This window comes from Macrobrachium nipponense, chromosome 14 (genome assembly GCF_015104395.2).
Source record: "Macrobrachium nipponense isolate FS-2020 chromosome 14, ASM1510439v2, whole genome shotgun sequence".
NCBI lineage: Eukaryota > Metazoa > Arthropoda > Malacostraca > Decapoda > Palaemonidae > Macrobrachium > Macrobrachium nipponense.
The window spans coordinates 25,898,659-25,923,658 of record NC_087207.1 but is presented as its reverse complement, the minus strand read 5'-3'; the positions used below and the strand labels follow the sequence as shown (position 1 = coordinate 25,923,658).

At 36.1% G+C, this 25,000-nt stretch overlaps 1 protein-coding gene across 9 annotated transcripts in view; it reads left to right on the top strand.

Annotated features, from left to right (window-relative positions):
• LOC135226418 (transient receptor potential channel pyrexia-like) overlaps positions 1-25,000 on the top strand; it is a 91,877-nt gene that overhangs the window by 12,890 nt on the left and 53,987 nt on the right. For 2 of the 9 annotated variants that reach the window (XM_064265954.1, XM_064265953.1), the window contains exon 2: positions 23,345-23,391. The exons of the other annotated variants lie outside the window; for them this stretch is intronic. In XM_064265954.1, coding sequence (XP_064122024.1) covers positions 23,385-23,391 — 7 coding nt within the window. In that variant the 5' untranslated portion in view covers positions 23,345-23,384. The remainder of the gene's footprint in view (positions 1-23,344; positions 23,392-25,000) is intronic. 9 annotated transcript variants of the gene reach the window in all.

Here is a 25,000-nt window from a genome sequence, read left to right as displayed (position 1 = left end):
GTAGGAGCCGCAGGGGTGACAGACAGAGTCATCTATATTTCATATCGGCGGTGCTTCCTCTTTTGGGCTGGGTCTGTCTGTCTCTGTCTGTCTGTCATGTATTTTATTTTCATAAACTTAGTGGATTTCGGTATGATTGTGCGTTCGAATATATTTAATATTAATGTATATTTCATTCTTCTACCTATCTATACGTCTTCATACCTGTTTAAAACACACACACACACAACACACACACACACACACACACACATATATATATATATATATATATATAACTATATATGTATATATATATATATATATATATATACATATATAGTATATATATATATATATATATATATATATATATAGTACGATATACACATTCGTGCATCAGTGCGGTTGGTGTATACTTTGAACAGCGGTGTGCACAAGTGTGTGTGGGGCCGTTTATTCTTCCAAAACACGCAGCCAAAAATTGGGGTTGAGGCTGTTTAAGTTGGCGTTCAACTGTGAGTAAAATATTTAGGCCTATTCTAGTGCTGCCTCGTTTGAAATGGAGGTTTTGGATGTTTCCTAAATTCCCTTTATTCGCCCTTCACAACTCAGAAGAAGGAGAGGGGAAGAAGAAGAAGAAGAAGAAGAAGAAGAAGAAGAAGAAGAAGCAGAATAAGGTATAATATAGTGGCAAGAACAAGAAGAAGAAGAAGAGGGCATAATATAATGGCATTATAAAATCTCAGAAATGTTTGCAAAACTCAAAGAAATCGAAGTTCCATTATGTATATCTTTCCTGAGTTGTCTTAGAACGTTTGTTGAACGCGAATGTTATTGTGTGACGTTCGATAATACACGATCAATCAATCAAAATGATTTTTTTGCTATAATGATACATTCAGACCTTAACTGTAAAACCATAAAATACATTTTTTTTTAAAGTTTTGTCTCATTTTATGTCAAAACGTTAATGATTTTGCGGATTTTATTTACCCCAGTTGGAGTTAATGTAATTGACGTGTCTCAAACAAAGGTGTGTGTGTGTGTGTGTGAGAGAGAGAGAGAGAGAGAGAGAGAGAGAGAGAGAGAGAGAGAGAGAGGTAAATGCAGCTTGCATCTCCTACTGTCTCAGACAGACATTCGTTTCCGATATCAGACTTTTTCAGCCATCTTTCCCCTCAGTAAGATTCTAATCTTCTTAGCGAATATCTGAATTCTCTCTCTCTCTCTCTCTCTCTCTCTCTCTCTCTCTCTCTCTCTCTCTGCGAGAATCCACTCGGGACTACCCTCCTTGAACAAACAGCTAGTTTCCCCTCTCGGCAGAAAGCCGTACCTATAAAGTCTACGGTATCTCATCGCCCGGTTTCAACTACAGTCGTTTGTTTTCCTATTACGACGTCACCATAAATCTCCGAGTTCCATTTTCGTTCTCTCTTTTTTTTTATGTTCTTTATCTCGTTGCCGACGCTTCCTTCCTTCGCTCAGGCCTATTTTGTTGTTGTGTATGTTTTGCATGTGTGTGTACTATACGTTGTATTATTATTATTATTATTATTATTATTATTATTATTATTATTATTATTATTATTATTAAAAGTAATAGCTGCCTCGCAGCTGAGGCAGCAGGTACTTTTAACAAAACATGTTTAAAAGAGGGTTAATTCCAGCATATTATTATTATTAATATTATTAACTCGCGAGTACATTTACATTTTTTTAGCGGTACGAAATGTCGGGAAGTACAAAACCACATTGACAATAACAAAAGCAAACTGCATAAAAATGAAAAAAAAAATCCAATAAAACGTAAAGTATGAGAATAAACAACGGACAAATAATGCAAGTAACAACGAGAAAATAACAGAAAACAAAATAATGACGATTCCGAAATATATTCAGCGTAGACAAAAACACCGTTTTCACTCGTTATTGTTGACTGTTTTTATTCTTCCTTACCACCACCTTTTATCATTTCTTGTTATTCTTATTACTCTAGGTATCACTACCACTATCATCACGCCTTTATATGCTAAGCAGCGCCTGGTCTATTCGAAATACGTCTCTCTCTCTCTCTCTCTCTCTCTCTCTCTCTCTCTCTCTCTCTTGATCAACAATATGCAAACGAGGCCAATTTAAGTGCAACACACTGCAGGCAGGAGGCGCTGATTGCAGCCATTTGAAATCTGAGGGAGAGACGAAGTGTGCCGTGGGATGGAGCGTGAAGTGTGGAGGAGTGAAGTGTGAAGGGTGATGAAGTGTGAAGTGTGATGACGTGGGATGAGAGTGAGCTGTGTAAGTGTGCAGTGTGATTAAGAGTTAAGCGTGATGGGCGATAAAGTGTGAATTGTGCTGAAGAGTTAAGTGTGAAGGACAATGAAGAGTGCAGTGTGATTAAGAGTAAACTGTAAAGTGTGCTGAAGAGTTAAGTGTGATTAAGAGTGAAGTATGAAGGGCGAAGAAGTAGCAGTGTGATTAAGAGTATAGTGTGAAGGTCGATGAAGAGTGCAGTGATAAAGACTAAAGTGAGAAGAGCGATAAAGCGTGAGACGTGAGGGGTAATGAAGAGTGAAGTGTGGTGTGTGACGGAGAGTGAAGTGTGATGAACTGGGAGAAAATGGATTCACCAAGAATGGCTTTTACGGAAGTGAGCTTCATGTAAATGGACTTGAAGAAATTGCACTGAATACGAATAGACTTACTGAGGCTTAGTTGAGGGTGGGGTGTAGGGGGCTGGGGAGGTGGGGGGCATGAACAAAAATACGATTAAATGGTAGGGGAATGATTTTGAAAGGAAATGAAGGATTCACTTGATGACAATGGACTTACCGGACACGTGACTAATTAAATTTGGCTTACAGAGATCGGACTTTATTGAAGCCGTTTTATGACGTTGGACTTTAAGAGAAAGTAGAGGATAAAAATGATCTAGTTGACAGAAAAAACAAAATTTATAAATCAATGAACGTCAAATATTAGAGTTCGAGAAGATTGGAAATTTGGAATTAAGACTAAGGTGAAACGAGAAGGCTCATATACATACATACTTCCATAACATACACACACACACACACACACACACACACACACACACACACACACACACACACATATATATATATATATATATATATATATATATATATATATATATATATTTGTTAAAGTTCGAACACATATGAACTACAGAGAGAGAGAGAGAGAGAGAGATACCGTCAGTTCAACCCTTACAAAATATATCCCCTTCAAAATTGAAAAAAAAAATTACAAAAAAAAGAAAAGGAATGAAAAGGAATTAAAGCTGACAGTACATCCTCTCTCTCTCTCTTCTCTCTCATCTCTCTCTCTATCTCTCTCTATCTCTCTCTCTCTCCCCAAAACGCTGGTGTAAAAATTGTCCCTCTCCAATCTTCCTCTCGTTTCCTCTCCCCTCGTCTCGGATCCTTTATACGATTTTTTATTCCCTCCCTTCTCTATTCTCATTCTCTCCTCTTGAAGGTAATTAATTCCTCCTGTTTCCAAAGTCCAACGGATCTATCTGCTTGTTTCGGATTTGATCGATTGTGGAGGCTTCTCAGAAATGTGATGGAAAATTTTCTTTGTTTGTTAATTTAATATATAGACCGGTTTTAATCTCTATAAAAATTTGCATGCATTAGTAAAAAGTATGTATATATATATATATATATATATATATATATATATATATATAATATGATATATATATATAAAGAACGAAGGTTTCAACTTCACATTTAATTATCATTTCATTTTATCTGTTTACTTTTAATACTATGGAAAATATTATTAATGATACGAATATATACAACGTATCAGGTCATGTGTGTGCGCATATATATATATATATATATATATATATATATATATATATATATATATATATATAAAAGAGGGTCCAGGAATCCACCAAACATTGTGAAGAATATTATTAGGTACGTTTCATACTACTTCAGAGTACATCTTCAGCCTGTAATTATAAATTGTGACAATTTAATTAACAGTAAAATAACACATTAAGACTAAAACATTATGATAAATAGTTAATAAAAACATTTAAAACAAGCAATAGACTAAAACTTTAAGAAATATGGTTAATTATAGAACATTTAAAACAAATAATGAGAGGACAAGTACCCTAAGTGAAAGTAGAGAAGGGAATGATTTGAAAACACAGTTCGGCCCAGATCTCAGTTATGCTAAATACAACGTGGCAGCAGCCACGTTTGCATTTAGAGAAGGAACCAGTCGTTTGATGTATAATGACTCAAGTGTCGTTAAGTAATTGTTGGGAGTGCTGTCAATGATTGAGAAATGTGTTTTATCAATATTAATTTTACATATTTTGGCGTGGTTACGGATATTGGATAATTCTGGATTTGTTATTCGTTGTCCTGTTCTGTAGCTAACACCTAAGTGACTAGAATATCTCACTTTTAGTAACCGTTTGGTCGATCCGACGTAAATACCAGGACAACCCGGACAATTAAATTTATAAATGACGTCGGATCTCATGAACGGTGGTAGTTTTTCTTTGTGTGTAAAAAATGTGCCAATTTTTAATGGGTTGACAGGATCAAGTTTAATTTTAAACAACCTATTTCACTTTCAATGATTTTCCTTATTCGCTCGCCTAATTTGTTTTTATATGTAAAAGGAATGGTACAGTACATAACTAGCTTCTTAACATCATAGGAAGGAACTTGCTCAGAAAAATTATGTTTAAAATTCTATTTACTACATTATAAAAAACATTTACTGGATAAGAGTTGTTAATAAAATACCTCTTTAAAAAATTCAATTTCTTCGTGAAATAAATGCCAATTTGAGGTATATTTCATAGCTCTAAAAACCAGGGTTGAGATGGCATTAATTTTAAAATTCAAGAAACAAAAACTATAAAAATTATTACCCAAACCCGAAAAATGTATGTTTCCTAAAAATGGTAGTGTTGAGTCTATCATTTTCCTTAACAATCTTCAGATCTAAAATGACAAGCAGTTATTATCCTCGGTTTCCATAGTAAAATTTATATTATTGATGCTGGCTATTCACAAAATCCAAGAAGGCTTCACTTTGCCACTTATATTTAAATAATAAAAAAAGTGTCATCAACATACCTTCGATAAAAGTGTGGCTTAAAATTAGAAGGGCATTCTGTTAAAAATTTGGATTCTAAAAAGTCCATAAAAATATCTGCAAATATAGGGGCCAACGGGGACCCCATAGCCAAACCCTCGCCCTGCGAGTACAATTTGGAATTAAAAGTAAAAACTGAATCTTGCACTGCAAGTTCTAAAAGTTGTTTGAATAAAATTCTATCAAATCCATGGAAGCATGTGTATTTAAAAAAACTTTGTCTAAAATAATCTCAATTGTTTTCTTCTACTGGTATGTTTGTAAAAAGTGATTCAATGTCAAGACTTATCATGTAGAGCCGAATCTTGTCTGACAATTAATTCCTGAAATTCGTAGCCATTTTTTAACTGTGTTAACAGGATGTGCAACTTCAGACAACAATTTGGCCACATATTTAGAGATGTTAAAGTTGGGACTTTTAATGGATGACACTATAGGGCGAATGGGAAAACCTTTATGTATTTTTGGTAGACCATACAGGATACCGAAAGATGAACCAGTGACAAAAAGGTTATCATATGTTGTTTCATTAATGATTTTTTTAGACTTTTTAATTTTCTAAGAAATCTATTGATTCTGTCTCTCGTTTAAATATCTCAGGAAAAACTTAAATCTCCCAATAATTTGAATTTGGTGGTGTCAGCTAGAATGTTGAGAACTTTTCTATTGTAGTCGTGCTTGTTAAGGATAACCTATACCTTTACCTTTATCCGGTTTACATATAATGATATTGTCATTCTCTTTCAGTTTTTTCAGAATTATCAATCATCCTTCTTTAAAGAAAGGATACCATTTAACTTTCAAATTCTTATACACATCATGTAGGGCGTTAGATAATTTATGCTGTAAATTACTCAAATCATTAACAACGTTAATAGAAAAGTTCTCAACATTCTAGCTGACACCGCTGACACACCAAATTCAAAATTATTGGAGATTTAAGTTTTTCTGAGATATTTAAACGAGAAGACAGAATCAATAGATTTCTTAGAAAATTAAAAAGTCTAAAAATCATTAATGAAAACAACATATGATAACCTTTTTGTCATCTGGTTCATCTTTCGGTATCCTGTATGGTCTACCAAAAAATACATAAAGAAGGTTTTCCCATTCGCCCTATAGTGTCATCCATTAAAGTCCTAACTTTAACATCTCTAAATATGTGGCCAAATTGTTGTCTGAATTTGCACATCCTGTTAACACAGTTAAAAATGGCTACGAATTTCAGGAATTAATTGTCAGACAAGATTCGGATCTCTACATGATAAGTCTTGACATTGAATCACTTTTTACAAACATACCAGTAGAAGAAACAATTGAGATTATTTTCAGACAAAGTTTTTTTAAATACCACATGCTTCCATGGATTTGATAGAATTTTATTCAACAACTTTTAGAACTTGCAGTGCAAGATTCAGTTTTTACTTTTAATTCCAATTGTACTCGCAGGTCGAGGGTTTGGCTATGGGGTCCCCGTTGGCCCCTATATTTGCAGATATTTTTATGGACTTTTTAGAATCCAAATTTTTAACAGAATGCCCTTCTAATTTTAAGCCACACTTTTATCGAAGGTATGTTGATGACACGTTTTTATTATTTAAATATAAGTGGCAAAGTGAAGCCTTCTTGGATTTTGTGAATAGCCAGCATCATAATATCATTTTACTATGGAAACCGAGGATAATAACTGCTTGTCATTTTTAGATCTGAAGATTGTTAAGGAAAATGATAGACTCAACACTACCATTTTAGGAAACATACATTTTCGGGTTTGGGTAATAATTTTTATAGTTTTTGTTTCTTGAATTTTAAAATTAATGCCATCTCAACCCTGGTTTTTAGAGCTATGAAATATACCTCAAATTGGCTATTTATTTCACGAAGAAATTGAATTTTAATAAAGAGGTATTTTATTAACAACTCTTTATCCAGTAAATGTTTTTTATAATGTAGTAAATATAATTTTAAACAATAATTTTTCTGAGCAAGTTCCTTCCTATGATGTTAAGAAGCTAGTTATGTACTGTACCATTCCTTTGTACATATAAAAACAAAATTAGGCGAGCGAATAAGGAAAATCATTGAAAGTGAAATAGGTTGTTTAAAATTAAACTTGATTCCTGTCAACCCATTAAAAATTGGCACATTTTTTACACACAAAGAAAAAACTACCACCGTTCATGAGATCCGACGTCATTTATAAATTTAATTGTCCGGGTTGTCCTGGTATTTACGTCGGATCGACCAAAACGGTTACTAAAAGTGAGATATTCTAGTCACTTAGGTGTTAGCTACAGAACAGGACAACGAATAACAAATCCAGAATATCCAATATCCGTAACCACGCCAAAATATGTAAAATTAATATTGATAAAACACATTTCTCATCATGACAGCACTCCCAACAATTACTTAACGACACTTGAGTCATTATACATCAAACGACTGGTTCCTTCTCTAAATGCAAACGTGGCTGCTGCCACGTTGTATTTAGCATAACTGAGATCTGGGCCGAACTGTGTTTTCATCATCTTCTCTACTTTTCACTTAGGGTACTTGTCCTCTCATTATTTGTTTTAAAGTTTCTATAAATTTTAATTACCATATTTCTTAAAGTTTTAGTCTATTGCTTGTTTTAAATGTTTTTTTAATTAACTTATTATCATAAGTTTTAGTCTTAATGTGTTATTTTACTGTTAATTAAATTGTCACAATTTATAATTACAGGCTGAAGATGTACTCTGAAGTAGTATGAAACGTACCTAATAAATATTCTTCACAATGTTTGGTGGATTCCTGACCCTTTTTAATGCTCTCATCTGATTGTATATATATATATATATATATATATATATATATATATATATATATATACACACACACACACACACACACACACACATATATGTGTATATATATATATATATATATATATATATATATATGTGTATGCAAGCAAATAAACCACACGAACACGCACAAAAGAACAAAATTGTTGGCTTTAGATTAGCTGGTCTATTGGCCAGAACGGGCTCTTGCTCGCTGAGCAGCAGCTCGTAGGAAAAGAACAAAAGAAAAAAGCAAAGAGAAACGGAAAGCCGAGAGACGCAGAACGATAATTGGGGAGACAGAGGGAAGGGCCAGATACCCATTGTCTTAAATGAAGTGAATGTTTCCCCGACAATTACAGTCTCCAGGAACTCTTTCAAAATGGGGTCATTATTTGAAGATCTGGGAAAGACTCCAGAAGGGTAGGAGGAGGAGGAGGAGGAGGAGGAGGATCTTTCTGGAGTGAGAAAAGCCTGGGAGAATGAAATGTCAATTTACAGCCAAGACCCTTTTTCACAGTTGAATGTATTTTTGCAGTCTCGGGGAGAGAGAGAGAGAGAGAGAGAGTGGGGGGGGGATGGGTTCAGAACAGCATCGAAATTGTGAATGTAGTCTTGTCTATTTTTTTCAGTTAAATGTAATTCTGCAGTCTCGGGGAGAGAGAGAGAGAGAGAGAGAGAGAGAGAGAGAGAGAGAGAGAGAGAGAGAGAGAGGTTCAGAACCATGCGGAAATAGCGAACGTAATCTTATGTTTGTTTAAAAAGGTAATGAAAGTAAATGATATATAAAGTGTCACAACTGTGATTTAAAAACCTTATTCTAATCAACTAAGAAAAAGACATCTATTCAGCTGCAGATGAACAGGACGAAGGAAGAAGGTATGATACCTCCTGTCACTATAAAAAAAAAAAAAAAAAAAGGCAACCGTTAGACGGGATAACAGTTCGATCTGTTTCGGGGGAGAGAAGAAGGGACGTAAGCAGCTTAGTTATCACGAAGTTCAACTAACACCTCCTTCCCCTCCCCCTCCCCCCACATCGCATTATCTGTCCTCCGACCCCCCTTATTGGCATATGGCTTCTGACCGTCAAACACACACTGCGATTAAACGCTTATGCTAGAGGTTTCGCTTATACTACTCCCTCCCCCTCCCCCTCCCCCCAAATCCCTTCCCAAAAGACGACGTCCCCAGCTCGCCTCCAGTCCAAGTTCTCAATGGCTTCCTTTAGCCTCACAGTTTGGTCCAAACTGCCGCTGCTAGATTTGTCTAATCATTTTCGGAGTTTATATGTCATTGAAATTAGAATATAGAAATCTGGCCATAGTTCAAGCGATGGGACCTATGAGGTCATTCAGTCCCTGAAAATAATGTTGAAGACATTGTTAGGAGAGGGTGGAAAGTAAGATGGAAGAAAGAGAATATGAACGGAGGTATGCTAAAGGAACGAGATGGGGTTGCAGCTAGGGCCGGAAGGGACGCTGCACACAACCTTCAATTAATGCCTACAGAGCACCGCGTGAGACACACTGACGGTACCAAAAAATAACATTACTCTTTTATCCTCCAACATGGCAACAGCAGCACCCTCCAAGCGTTATTCATTATATATTGAATTGAATAGAATTGAATTAAATCCTCTATTCCAGCTATAAGTCATATGCATCATATAAATACATATACATACATATATTTACAAAAGAAGCTTTACAGAGAATATTGCATAAATATTCAAACCTTTAAAAAGTACATTTTCACAATTATTAAATTTTAAAAAAAATCTTAGTAAATTACATAATATAAACTCATCATAAATTAGAAATCTAATTGCTTACTTTTATGACTCACTAAAAAATAAGATTACTCCATTTTAAAAATGTTGTTGACCCTCTAAAAAAAAGTTAAATTAAAATCTGCTTTTTAACAGCACAACAAAGCATTTCATCTCGTAGCTCAAACGCCGCTGTCCAATATCTCACAGGCGTCTTCTCCTTTCCCCCTCAACGAGCCTTTCAAAAAAAATGTAGATAAATAAGAGCGAGAACTTTCCCAAAACTCGTACGAAAGCCTCCCCCTCCTTCCAGATTCAACCGAAAAGAATGACAAGTGCTGTGCTGCTATATCTCGAGAAGTTTCCACGAGAGAGAGAGAGAGAGAGAGAGAGAGAGAGAGAGAGAGAGAGAGAGAAGCGTATCCGATAAAATGTCTCTAAGCGGTTTCACTCCGATGTGGGTGAAGATTACTTCGTCGAGGTCTTTTTTTTTTTTATTGTGATAGGATAGGATACAATTTGATGTGGGGTATTGATCACTCACGTCTGTTATCTCTCTCTCCCTTTCTCTAACCCACCCACACACACACACACATACAAAACCTAGCTACAACCCACACCATTCGACAAAAAAAAAGGTGTTCTGCCAACTGAGACACACTGGATTTTTAAGAGAGAGAGAGAGAGAGAGAGAGAGAGAGAGAGAGAGAGAGAGAGAGAGAGAGAGAGAGAGAGCATAAACCTCCTTCCCAGGTCTCGAACCAAAATTGGATGCATTGGGTTCTGAGAAGACAGAGAGAGAGAGAGAGAGAGAGAGAGAGAGAGAGAGAGAATCCGAATAACGCGAGCAGCAGTGTCACACAAACACCCGTGGATCGGACGAGGCAGTATCAAATAACGAGAGGCGAAAACAAGTAAACAGACAAACAAGGTTACGGAACCGACACAGATGCGTAATTGACACAGCGTAGGGGGCCCAAGTGTCAAAAGCGTGTCAGGGATGAATGGGTCTAACCATGTGTGCATAACCTTCGTAATTCATCAAGAAACATGGATTTGTAAATGATTAAGAATCAGAAAGACTCAGAGAGAAAACATAAAAACAATCGAAAGGACAGGAATAATAAAAGAATAAAGAGATAAACGAGAAATATGAAGGGAGGCAAACAAACAGACCTCTAGAGGGTCCCGAACGAGAGAGAGAGAGAGAGAGAGAGAGAGAGAGAGAGAGAGAGAGAGAGATAACATTTTAGACTTCAAAAGTGGGGGACAAACTTGGGTAAGAAAGAACTTTAGAGGATCCCGAAACGAGAGAGAGAGAGAGAGAGAGAGAGAGAGAGAGAGAGAGATGCGACGATAGATAACATTTTAGACTCCAAAAGTGGGGGACAAACTTGGGTAAGAAAGAGGGAAAAGAGAAACAAAAGTGCAGCGAAGAAAAAGTCGAAGGTTATTTAATTCCCCTCCAGTCAGCAGCAGCAGCAGATACCTCGAAAAGAAATCGTATTTTACTTTTCTTCCTCTGATCCATCATCTCCAGGTTCCCGTTACAAACAGTCCCACACAATTCGACTACGACGCCTACGAAACATGGGAACAAATCTCACCGAACGCCCGCTAACTGGCGCCCTCTCTCCTGCTAAGGGAAACTCAATTTCCAGCAGATAAAAAAAATACAAAAAATAATAAAAAAAGAGAGGAACTAAAGTGCTATGAAGGGAAGGTACTGCGGAGACCCCGGACCGTTACCAATATCCTAAAAGATGGCCATAAACGCGGGAAAAAAAAAAAAAAAAAAAAATGCAAAATCGAACCGTAGGCGCGAGGTGATAAAGACGTTTGGAGACCATAAATATTCACAGGATGATGATCTTTCTCGGCGCTCAGGTAGGAGAAGAAGAAGAAGGAGAAGAAGAAGAAAAAGAAGCGAAGAAGAAGAAGAAGAGGAGAAAGGGGGAATTGAAAGAGGAAAGGACTAAGCGGAAATGGAGGACCATCCGATCGCACTCAGGAGAGGTCGAACTGATGTGCTGACGCAGGTTTTGGCGTATTTTATTGTTATAACAGCAGCTTACGACCTCGCAGGAGGAAAAGCGTCAGAGTGATAGAATCCTTAGACTTACGAAGCAAACGTGGCCATAGGCACAGACTCCAACCTCACCTCTTTTTCCATTATTAAAGGATAGAAACCAATGAAAGCTACAACTATGATTATCATCTCCTTCACAGTCAAGGTATTAGACGCAGGAATCCGACAGCAAGAAGCAGAGACTACCATTTTCGAAGCAGTTGCTAATCCTACCAATTCCCGACTCTTGTTTATTCACGAAATACTTTGGCGACTTATCTGAAGTCTCCTGTTGATATAAATCAGTCAATGAATCAATCTAGCCAAGAACAACCTAAACTATGCATGCGAAATATTCAATGCGAAAGCTATCATGAGCTGAGAAGAAGAAATGTTCATTTAAATAAAAACTTAGTTTAAATGAACGATGAGTCAATGTATAAATGTATTAATGAGTCAATGTATAAATGTACTCTGTTTAGAGAAAAATGCATAACTTTGAGACTGCCTGTTGAAAAAAGCTTACATTCTTGAAATGGAAGTCTGAAGAGGAGTTTGTCGTACGATTTTGAGAAGAGTAATGCCAGTTGTCGGGTATTCTCCATTATCTATGATTTTTTTGACACATGAAATTTTAAAATTATATAAAGAACTATTCGTTGCTTAGTTGCAAAGTGGAGCGAACACTTTTTTTTTGGGGGGGATAATAATATTGTGTGCCACACAAGGACTGTAAAAACGCTTGTTTTCTGATTAGAGAGAGAGAGAGAGAGAGAGAGAGAGAGATATTCTACAAACCTCCCAAAGGAAGACGACATCAGTTTCCTGAGAGAGAGAGAGAGAGAGAGAAAACAATTACCTTGGGGCTGGTCAGCTGTCGCTAGAAATTGGATTCCTCGTCCGGCCCTTGTCATTAAGGGAGGGAACTGAAGGAGCAGACGAAAGCCATTTCAAGGGGAGAGGAGAAGGAGAGAGAGAGAGAGAGAGAGAGAGAGAGAGAGAGAGGAGAGGAGGGGAAATTTCAAGGAGTAGGGAAGAGAGAGAGAGGATGCAATTCGAGAAGGACAGACGCAAGAGTAGGCGAGTAAGGCGTTTGTTTTTTTTTTTTTTACAAAGGATGCTAGGCTTAGGTAGGTTACATTGTGTCAAAAAGGCCTTTCGTAATTCTTGAAAAGAAGATTTGTTTGTGGGTGAAAAAGAATGAGGGATACACCTATTTAGAGAGAGAGAGAGAGAGAGAGAGAGAGAGAGAGAGAGAGAGAGAGAGAGAGAGAGAGAGAGGATACATTACTCGTGTGTGCAACATCAGGAAATAAGATCTTTCGTTTGCCAAAAGGTATTAGAAATCTACCCATTCTCAGAAACATGGGAGAGAGAGAGAGAGAGAGAGAGAGAGAGAGAGAGAGAGAGGAGTACCACTCAGTGAACACCATACCAACACCACCAAGGAAATAATATCTTCTGTAGTGAAGATGTACTAAGAATCTGCCCACTTTTTCAGAAATGCAGAAATCAAGAGAGAGAGAGAGAGAGAGAGAGAGAGAGAGAGAGAGAGAGAGAGAGAGAGAGAGAGAGAGAGGTCCTCCCTCCTCCATTCTCCAGAGATCGTCTTTATACATATAAGCTCCAACGACGTGGAAACTTCACGGTCCACGAAGGGCCTCCACGGAACAGGAGATTACGGAGCACACAAATCTGGTCTGACCATCAGTGACCAGTTACGACTCCATGATATGTTTGTAACTTCCTCTCTCTGCTCTTACTTCTTCTTCTTCTCTCTCTCTCTCTCTCTCTCTCTCTCTCTCTCTCTCTCTCTCTCTCTCTCTCTCATTTCTGAAAATGGGTAGATTCCTAATACCTTTTCTCAAAGAAAAGATCTCATTTCCTTAAATGTGTACTGGTATGTTGCATTCTCTCTCTCTCTCTCTCTCTCTCTCTCTCTCTCTGCTCCCCATTCCAGTTTCCTCTTTGGCTTTAAGAGGCCATCTCTCTCTTCCTCCCTCCAGAAATCGCACACGATGGCCCCAGATCTTCTTCTTCTTCTTCTTGTGATTTGATGAGAGCGAAGGTCCACCAAAACGACTTCCCTTCAGGAGGATCTCGGGAAATTGATGACTTCTCACTGGGGGCGTCTCTGTCTCTTCTCGCCTGGTGGTGCTTTTGTTGTCATGCTTTGGATGCATTTCCTCTCTCTCTCTCTCTCTCTCTCTCTCTCTCTCTCTCTCTCTCTCTCTCTCTGTGTCCTTTACTGAAGTATAGCTGTTGCTTCCTGCCCTAACTGATACCTTTTGCGTGATGGAACTGAGGTAGAACCAAGAATATTTTCTAATAAAAAAAGAACTTTTTCTAATGATCCTAAGTATTTCATTTAATAATACCAAGAATGATTATAATCATACTCATACCAAGAATTTGTCTAATACCACCAAAATGTTTTCTAACAATACCAAGAAGTTATTTTTTTTTCATTCTAGTATATATTATTTAACTTACCTCTGGAAATCGGATTTACTTAAAAAAGAAGAAAGAATTTCTTTTCAATCTAGTAAATATTGTTTTGTTTCCCTCTAGAAATCGAATCCACCTAAATATGAAGAAAGATTTTTTTCCCTCTAGAAATTGTATTTACCTAAAAATGAAAGAATTTTTATTTCATTCTAGTATATATTGTTTTGTTTCCCTCTGAAAATTGGATTCACCTAAATATGAAGAGACCTGCGGTACATAGCTCTAAAATACTTTGAGGCATTTGCACCTCGCACCAACAAAATCGAGCAATTCCACGTTTCGCCCGACAGGATCATCCCATAATGAAGACAGGCCGTTTGATGTGATGCAACTAATCCGAATCGATCAGTGAAGGCCAGAGACGAATTTTTTCCATAAATGTACTGGGCCCCTTATTGATTGCGCTTTGACATGGAACATTTTCCCTCTTTCTTATTTTATGGAGCCCCTGGAACACCCCCAGTCCCCAGGCCCACCCCCTCTTCGTCAGGATTAACCATCTGGTGTCGAATCCCCCAATTTTACCTGGCGGTGATCGCGTGAATTACTCATGAGTTGCACCTGTGCCGAGGGAGGAAATTGACGCTGGTCTGTCGTCGCCTCAGTTACACTTGTCCTTGCGTAGTTTTTGGCGGTTCAGAGCTACAGATCGTTCTTCATTTAATTTTCAAAAAGAGATCAATAAAAATCAGGATGAAAGTTTATGGAATATTGATGGGTAGCGTTCAATTCTTCACGGGAGAAAAAAAGGACAAATTTTTTAACGCCATTGAGCTCTATGTTTCGGGATACTATAGGGAACAAAAATTTAACCAATGCCATTTGGGCGACTAAGGTCTATATTGTTAAGGTTAATGCACAGATAAGATGTTTATATATATATATATATAGTATATATATATATATATATATACTATATATATATATATATATATATATATATATATATATATATATATATATATATATATATATATATATTTATACATGTATATTTTTTTCGTATGTGGGCCGTTAGAACAACCCATAATAACATGATTATAGAGACACAAAATCATTTAATCATTTAAGCTTTAATCCGGCTGCGTTGTCCGGGACCCACACACCCCACCCTTTTGTCTCCATCAACAAACAACCCCCCCCCCCCAACCCCCACAAAAAAAAAAAAAAAAAAAAAAAAAAAAAAAAAACGAAGCTGCAGCCTGGCGTTTGATACCGGCCACAGTGCACTTGATAAATGATGCTTTTGCATCACAATTTAGGCGTAATCCGAGGGACCAGGTAACGATCGATGAACTGGTAGGAGAAATTGAAGGCACAGCAACAGAGCAGAGAACAAAGACAACGACGTCATTAGCAGGCAGTACGAATATTAAAAAATGAATGAAATTAAGTTAGGACAATGCCAAATGGCACTCATGATGACGGACGCGCTACGTAATCGGCACCCATGAAACAATAGTTTTGTCCGCACACTAAAGAAAAGTTTGACAATATGCAAACGGCTTTTGAGGCACCAGTGACTCTTAAAATAATTCATATTCTGTAAAGTAGATTCTCGCGAAGAATGGATTGCCAACTGCCGTTAGAAGTGGCCATTTTTTGTTTGCTGGTAGTGATACCCATAGTCATATCAAAGACATACAAACAGAAGAGAGAGAGAGAGAGAGAGAGAGAGAGAGAGAGAGAGAGAGATAGTAGTATAGCAACATAAAGTTCCAGACCCTTTTTAGCCCAACGATTCAGTCATTTTGCCATAAACTTTCGGTCAAAAACGTGAACATACACACACACACATACACATTCACAGATTCCCATCCACACATGTATTTGTGAATTTTTGTCACACACAAAATGACATTTTATATACATTTTATATGTCTGTGTGTGAGAGAGAGAGAGAGAGAGAGAGAGAGAGAGAGAGAGAGAGAGAGAGAGAGAGAGAGAGAGATAATTCGTTCCTGACGAGGCTCTACACCTGTGTGAGCGAAACGATAGCACCAAAAACGTTCTCTTGACCCTGCTGTCTATCACATTACCTGCGGCCCCCCCTCCCCCCACAAAAAAAAACAACGTGTCTAATTATCATCCATGTGCAGGTGCAGTCGATGACGTATAAAACCCCCCCCTCCCCTCCCCCCAACAAAAGGAAATAAAAAATAAGACCCAATTGTTAAAATATGCAGAAGGCCGATCGAATCCACCTGATGACTAACCTGGTCATTTGATCCTGGAACGTATATGTGATGTAGCCGACTGGCACTGGGCGGTCGAGAAGCTGGCCAGTGACGGCGCTTGCCCGACTGGGAAAAAGATCCACCGGTTAATCTTTATTGACGCGGTAATGGACTGTCATTAGACAGGTGGGACAGTTCCCGCGTCGGCCCCGATGAAATTTGAATGATCAGCTTTTGCTGGGGGCGCCGAACGAAAGGGGAGAGAGAGAGAGAGAGAGAGGAATCTATCGTATATGTATGTAGTATATATATATATATAACAATAATATATATTATAAAAAATATATAAATATATATATACATATATATTATATATATAATATATATACCTGCATAGATTTATACATATGTACATAATAACGTATATACATACATACTGAATGGTCTTGAAATGAAAATTCTAACGTGGAGAGAGAGAGAGAGAGAGAGAGAGAGAGAGAGAGAGAGAGAGAGAGAGAATTCAATATACGCACAGTGGATGGTTTGTAAATGCAAATTCTGGTAATGCACAGAGAGAGAGAGAGAGAGAGAATGGTCTGTATAGAGAATTCTGTGTTGGAAATAAAGAGAGAGAGAGAGAGAGAGAGAGAGAGAGAGAGAGGAAAGCAAATGTACCAGAAACAGCCTGAAACGGAGATAGATGACAAAATAAAAGGGAGGCCGATGGATCAGGGACGGTAATAGAAGGATTACGGGAGAGCCTTACTATCCATCAAAGACTCAAGCCTAAAGAAGGGGGGGAGGAGGAGGAGGAGGAGGAGGAGGAGGAGGAAGAGGAGGAGGAGGAGGAGGAGGAGGAGGAGGAGGAGGAGGAGGAGGAGGAGGATGAGGAGGAGGAGGGAGGAGGCCATTTGATCTGTAAACGGAAACTCGTCGTTTCCACTAACGATGTAGTCTCTCGCTTTTGTGTTTTTTGTTTTTTGTTTGTAAGTGTTACTGTTTCTTTATTCATTTTTCTTTTTTCGGTAGTTTGCGTTGAATGCGGAAGCAAAAAAACAAGTGGATACGAAAAAAACGTTTGGCAAATGACAGATGGATATATAAGGCTAACGGCAGATCATTTGTTTGTACTCTATCTCTCATTCTCTATACACACAGATTATACACACACACACACACACACACACACACACACACACACACACACACACACACACATATATATATATATATATATATATATATATATATATATATATATATATTACTATACTATAAAGTATATATGTACTGTATGTATGTGTATGCTTATTTATAAATATTCACTTACTGTCTTTTCCCGAGACAACTAACGATACCCACTTTCTACACCCACGCACAAATAATATATATATATATATATATATATATATATATATATATATATATATATATATATATATATATATATATATGAATAAAACAACCTCGCTAAAGGACCTCACGACTTCTAACCACTGGCCACGGACGTATATAGATCAAATTATTCTTGCATCATTTCCTCCATGATATATCGGGGTTTCCACTCCATCTAAATCCCTTCCTTTGGCCACCTGTGAGCTGTGTTTCCCCCCCCCCCTTCCCCCTCCTCTCTCTCTCTCTCTCTCTCTCTTCTCTCTCTCTCTCTCTCAAGAGATGCGACGAGGCTGAAAGTGAAGTGCCGTCACAAAGGTCACTTACCAGATGGCAGCCTTTCTTTCCACGCGTTGCTGCATTTCTTATGGAAACTCGGGAAAAGTTCTTGGGGGAAGTAACCTTTACCAGTCTACAAAAAGAGATATTACTGACAAGTGATGCCTACGGTGCGTGCACCTGTGTCTCAAAATGACGGAGGATATTGTGGTTTGAAGAATCGTTCAGGAGAGTCGTATTAGCTTAGAAAAAACAGACGATTTCGGATATAAATAAATACGCTTTGTGAGCGTCAACGACGCAAGTTAAGATCATTACATTGTTAAGACTAATGTAATAAGTATGTCTGCAATCCGTGAATTTCGTGAAAGTGTCGAAAATAAATTTAAGCCCTATCCACTGACATCACGTCCATTCTTATACTAAAGGTGGTAATTGGTCCTACTTTCTAACAAGGGAATTTACAATGGTTTTAACATCTTGTGCAAGCTTTCAGAGGATATTATCATGACGAATCTTTTACAATGACTTTAGATATACTTATAAAGACGTTTTTCACATTTTCGTTACAGTGACACAATCTTAAAAAGAGAAATCTGTGATCTGAAATTATTTTTCCTAAAATGCGAAAATCTATTACCATACCTCAGAGAGAGAGAGAGAGAGAGAGAGAGAGAGAGAGAGAGAGAGAGAGAGAGAGAGAGAGAGAGAGAGAGAGAGAATAAGCTGAATTTCTCATATCTACAATTTTCGTTATATTCTAAAATCAACATACGCGCACGAAAAAATTAGGATCTCGTAATTGAACAATATAATTATTCGTCTCCTGAAATGGAATTTTAATTTCAATTATATTTCTTGACATTTTAAAATTCAGTTATTTTTCTTTGGACTATTTCACGAAATACTGCATCGTGATATTATTTATGATTCAGTCAACACAGAATACGCTTTTACTTTATTTAACAGCATTGCTTTAGCGTACCAGAAGTTAAAGATATAACATTTCCTTGTTTTGTTTACAGAAATACTGAATAATTATTGAAAATGGAATATGATTATCATTAAGTCTCCCTATTTATGTTAATTTATAACATAACAGCATTTCCAGCAAACACACTCACACAAGCATGCAGACCTTTACGCTTGAAGGCAAGTAAACAATTTAATCAATTTTAAAATAATGAAAAGAATGAATGAATGTACAATTTCCAAACTACGGACGTCAGAACTCTACGGGAATAATACCCACATTTCATTACCTTGTTATTTTTTTTTGGCCTTTTGCGTATCTGGATTTAGACATTCTATCGTCGAAAAGCTTATGGTAATTATAATTAATCTAAATTCCACACTTAATTATGAATGTTTATAATGTTATGTATACGAGCAAGAATATTAATAATTGTGAACGAGCACGAAAGGGATCATTTGTTCATGGCTAAAGAGTAATTCGGTTGCTTATAAATTTACACATTTGTACGTATAAAATGTTAATACATACATGCTTATATATGCATGCATACTTACTGATATATATATATATATATATATATATATATATATATATATATATATATATATATATTTACACATTTGTTCTGTGGATTAATCAGTTACTAACAGGACCTCACTGAAACTGGATGGTATGAATATCTCCGCTAGATAGCAACCAGTTTCACTGAGTTCACACACACACAGATATATATATATATATATATATATATATATATATATATATATATATATATAATCAGTAAGTATTGGGACTTTTGGGTAAGGGTCTTGGTATATAGCCTCAAGCTTATTTTCAACATAGCTGGCACGCCCATCAGCTAAATATAATGATATGATTTTCTTATATATTTTATTTATTTCATCTCAAAAAACATAATACACAGATGAGAGAGAGAGAGAGAGAGAGAGAGAGAGAGAGAGAGAGAAAAGGCCACGGAATTAAAAAAGAACGGAAGTTACGGCAAAAGACAATATCACCAAATGAAAGGAAATAGGAACAACCACCAGAATGAAACGCATGACTTGGTAATCACCGACTAACGAGGAGGAGGGTCCGAGAGGCGCTTCTAACAAGCAATGGGGGGAGAGAGAGAGAGAGAGAGAGAGAGAGAGAGAGAGAGAGAGAGAGAGAGAGAGAAAATAAGGGAGAATAATTAATGGCCACTATCGCTTTTACTCTCTCTCTCTCTCCGCGAAAGACTAATGCGTGATCCCTTAATGAGTGCTTAGTCAGCGGGCGTTCGTGTCTATCTAATTACACGCTGGAAAATGGTTCTTCTTTGGGACGTATATTGTTAAGACCGGAGAGTTTTCATTTCGGCGCGAAGTTAGGTGTCAAATGGCTGCGTTTCTGTAGTATCTTTGTATGAATAAATATATCTACTATATACGTAAATTATGATAATGTCCATGCACTCATATATACAGTATATACGGGAGTATATATATATATATATATATATATATATATATATATATATATATATATATATATATATATATATTATATATATATATATATATATAATATTAGTCTCTGGGTGTATGAAACTTATATGTCGAATTTTCGATACAGTGAAAATTAAAAGTTCCATAGCATTCGTGAAACGTTTACAAAGTTTTAAATAAAATTGGTCCCATACCAAAAATAACGGAACTCAAATGACAGCAAGAATACGAAACCTGTATCCCCCCAATTGTACTTATATTAACAATTTACATATTCGAACCCTTTTTTTTTATAGAAATCTTACTTGCGTACATTTATTTGTGTGTGTGTGTGTGTGTGTGCTTGAGATCTAGAGAGAGAGAGAGAGAGAGAGAGAGAGAGAGAGAGAGAGAGTTAATTTATAAGGAATGCATATCTGATTCCAATCCAATGAAACACGACTTGTCAGCAGTACAACATTACTGGTTCTGTACGTTCCAAAAAATCCAAACAGTCAGTCATCATAGATCTAGCTGAACACACCGGGAAAAAAATTAAAACACCAAACTCCACCACTGAGGAAAAAACAAACATGAAGACAAACAAAGGAAAGGGGAAGAAAAGAAGAAAAAGAGCACCATGCACTTGACAACTGCACAGCAACTGCAAAAGGTGGTGAGAGGCGGAACAAAATGGCCGATGGTATCGACTGGAGGGGATCCAGCTGGCCAACCACAGCTGGTCTCCCCCCAACAAACCCTTTCACGCAGCTGGAATTCCCCCCACCCCCTACCCCCTACAACACCCGCTCGACTCTCTCTCTCTCTCGTTTTTCTGGACTCTTGACAGCAAATAATGACTTTTACTGCTTACGTACGAGTCGTTATAGGGCAGATAAATGTTTTTTTTCTTTTTTTGCTTCATTCTGTCTTAACATCACATGGTTTTTATTTGTAACACATATGTTTATTATTACTTTTATATACACATTATATACATACACTATATATATATACATATATACATATATATCTATATATATATATATATATATATATATATATATATATATATATACACAAACATACATACACATACACACACACACATATATATATATATATATATATATATATATATATATATATATATATATGTATGTGTGTGTGTGTGTGTGTGTGAGAGAGAGAGTTCGTGTTTACTCTTTAAGTCTGCTGTAATATTGGACCGGGACACTATTCGTTATAAAAACAATTCCATTCTCTCGCTATCGTCAGAACACTAGTCTATTGTTAAACACTGGAGCTCAACTGCACACGTATAAAAAAACCGTGAGCAGAACGGCCTCATTATATTTCGTAATTAGTATATCTTTGCGCACTACCTGCTATTCCTCTTCAAATTACCAATTAATTGTTAACTGCTTACCTTTGATAACCTGAATCTATTGAGAATTATGCCATGTACACCCTGTCCCAAAGGATAAAGTAGAAATACTACTTACAGGCAGTGATGCCGTTTTTTTTTCACAACATTGGCTTTTAACAGTGTTACCATATGCAGTTCATCTGATTTTTTTAAAACTTTATTTATGATTTAATGGTTAGAAAGCGTATTTTCCGATGTAGAATTATTTTCCGTAATGTTAGAAAACTGCACTTCACTAGCTTACCATAAAATATTTTTGACGAAGAAAAATAAAGGATTTCAATAAAATTCATTTGTATAAATAAGCAGGACATGTTTTATATCTTTATTTTCATAATAAAACATAAAAAGACAAAGTGAAGAATTTTTTTCTTCAGTGCCGTGGCCTGTGGTCGGAAAAGCCACGGAGGGTTACCAGATGTCACCAGAAAGCCACACTAATAGACGAAATTCCTCAAAACGGCAACCCTGATTACAGGTCAATAGCCACAGTTTTAGTGATTGCTACGGTATTCTGAAGCTGGTTTTAAGTCACAATAAAAACACCTCAAACCCGCATTTTTTCCGTTTAAAAAAACATTAGAAATCCTTGTGGACAAAAACCAGACTTTAACGTGAATGTCTGAGCAGGGATAAAAAGATATTGGTGAAAGCCTGTGTAGTATTTATATAATTACAAGATAATCTGTTACTATTTTTGTTGTTGTTGTAACTGTTGCTATTTCTATCTTCATAATGTAACGTAGTATGTATCGTTTGTAATAATAATAATAATAATATAATAATAATAATAATAATAATAATAATAATAATAATAATAATAATAATAATAATAATATTATTATTATTTTTATTATCATTATTATTATTATTAAGGAATTCGCAGTCTCGTGAAGAACAAATGGTAAAAAAATCACAATTACATGTTAAAATATATTTCTATGTAAAAAAACATCGAAAATTCCTAGTTATTTACATAGAAAATATATTTTGATATATAATTGTGGATTTTTTAATAAATTGTTATTATCATCATTAATACTGGTGAAAAAATTAATTATGAGGTAGATGCAAATATATACGTATATACTTATATCATAGCAGCTTTCTTAACCAACTTAGTGACTATGTTATTATTATTATTATTATTATTATTATTATTATTATTATTATTATTATTATTATTATTATTATTATTATTATTATTATTACCACCAAAACCAAACTTCCCTCCAATCGACCAAATCATAAAAATTCAATGGATACGATATGTTACCTCTTCTTCAAAAATTCTTATTTTCCTTCCTTCCAGGATCTCAAAAGACAAACATCTACCTTTCATTTCCAACAGCATGATGGGTTAGTATTTGAACAATTCCTGTTGTGCTTCTTAACGGAATTTATATTCCATAACTTGTATCTACAGCAGACCCTCTGCGTAGTTAATTTCGTGTCCTTGCTTCGGTTAAAGCAGTATGAAGTATATTTCCATGAGGTGATGCTTATAATTACATTGCTTATACTTTTCCCCGTCTTGGTCCTTATCTGAACCTGTTCTTTGTCCTTGCAATATTTGTTAAGCAGCTTATTCGCGAGCTTCGATCAAATACGTATTTATCAGACGCTTCCAGTTTTTTACAAGTATCTATCAGACACTTCCAGTTTTGACAAGTATTCATCAGAAGCTTCCAGTTTTGACAAGTATTTATCAGAGGCTTCCAGTTTTGACAATTATTTATCAGAGGCTTCCAGTTTTGTCAAGTATTTATCAGAGGGTTGCAGTTTTGACAAGTATCTATCAGACGCTTCCAGTTTTGACAAGTATTCATCAGAGGCTTCCAGTTTTGCCAAGTATTTATCAGAGGCTTCCAGTTTTGACAATTATTTATCAGAGGCTTCCAGTTTTGACAAGTATTTATCAGAGGGTTCCAGTTTTGACAAGTATCTATCAAACGCTTCCAGTTTTGACAAGCATTTATCAGAAGCTTCCAGTTTTGACAATTATTTATTAGAGGCTTCCAGTTTTGACAAGCATTTATCAGAAGCTTCCAGTTTTGACAAGTATTTATCAGAGGCTTCCAGTTTTGAAAAGTATCTATCAGACGCTTCCAGTTTTAACAAGTATTTATCAGAGGCTTCCAGTTTTGACAAGTATTTATCAGAGGCTTCCAGTTTTGACAAGTATTTATCAGAGGCTTCCAGTTTTGACAAGTATCTATCAGACGCTTCCAGTTTTGACAAGTATTTATCAGAGGCTTCCAGTTTTGACAAGTATCTATCAGTCTTCCCAGTTTTGGCAGTATTTATCAAGAGGCTTCCAGTGACAAAGTATCTATCAGTGGCTTCCAGTTTTGACAAGTATTTATCAGAGGCTTCCAGTTTTGACAATTATCTATCAGACGCTTCTAGTTTTGACAAGTATCTATCAAACGCTTCTAGTTTTAATAAATATTTATCAGACGCTTCCATTTTTAACAAGTATTTATCAGATGCATCCAGTTTTGACAAGTATTTATCAAACGCTTAGAGGTTTAACAAGTATCTATCAGACGCTTCCAGTTTTAACAAGTATTTATCAGACGCTTCCAGTTTTAACAAGTATTTACCAGACGCTTCCAGTTTTTACAAGTATCTATCAGATGCTTCCAGTTTTAACAAGTATATATCGGACGTTTCCAGTTTAAACAAGTTTTTATCAGACGCTTCCAATTTTACCAAGTATTTATCAGACCCTTCCATTTTTCACAAGTATTTATGTGGCGTTTCCAGTTTTGACAAGTATTAATCAGAAGCTTCCAGATGTTTACAAGTATTTATCAGACGCTTCCAGTTTTGACAGTAAAGTAAATGATGCAGATATGGTCGAAGTAGTTTAAATGTAAAAGTAAATGTGCTATTGAGAAATGAAATCATTTGAAGAAAGCAGAGTTTCGTGAGAATCAAAAGCAATGTTTATCCCAAATTCGTA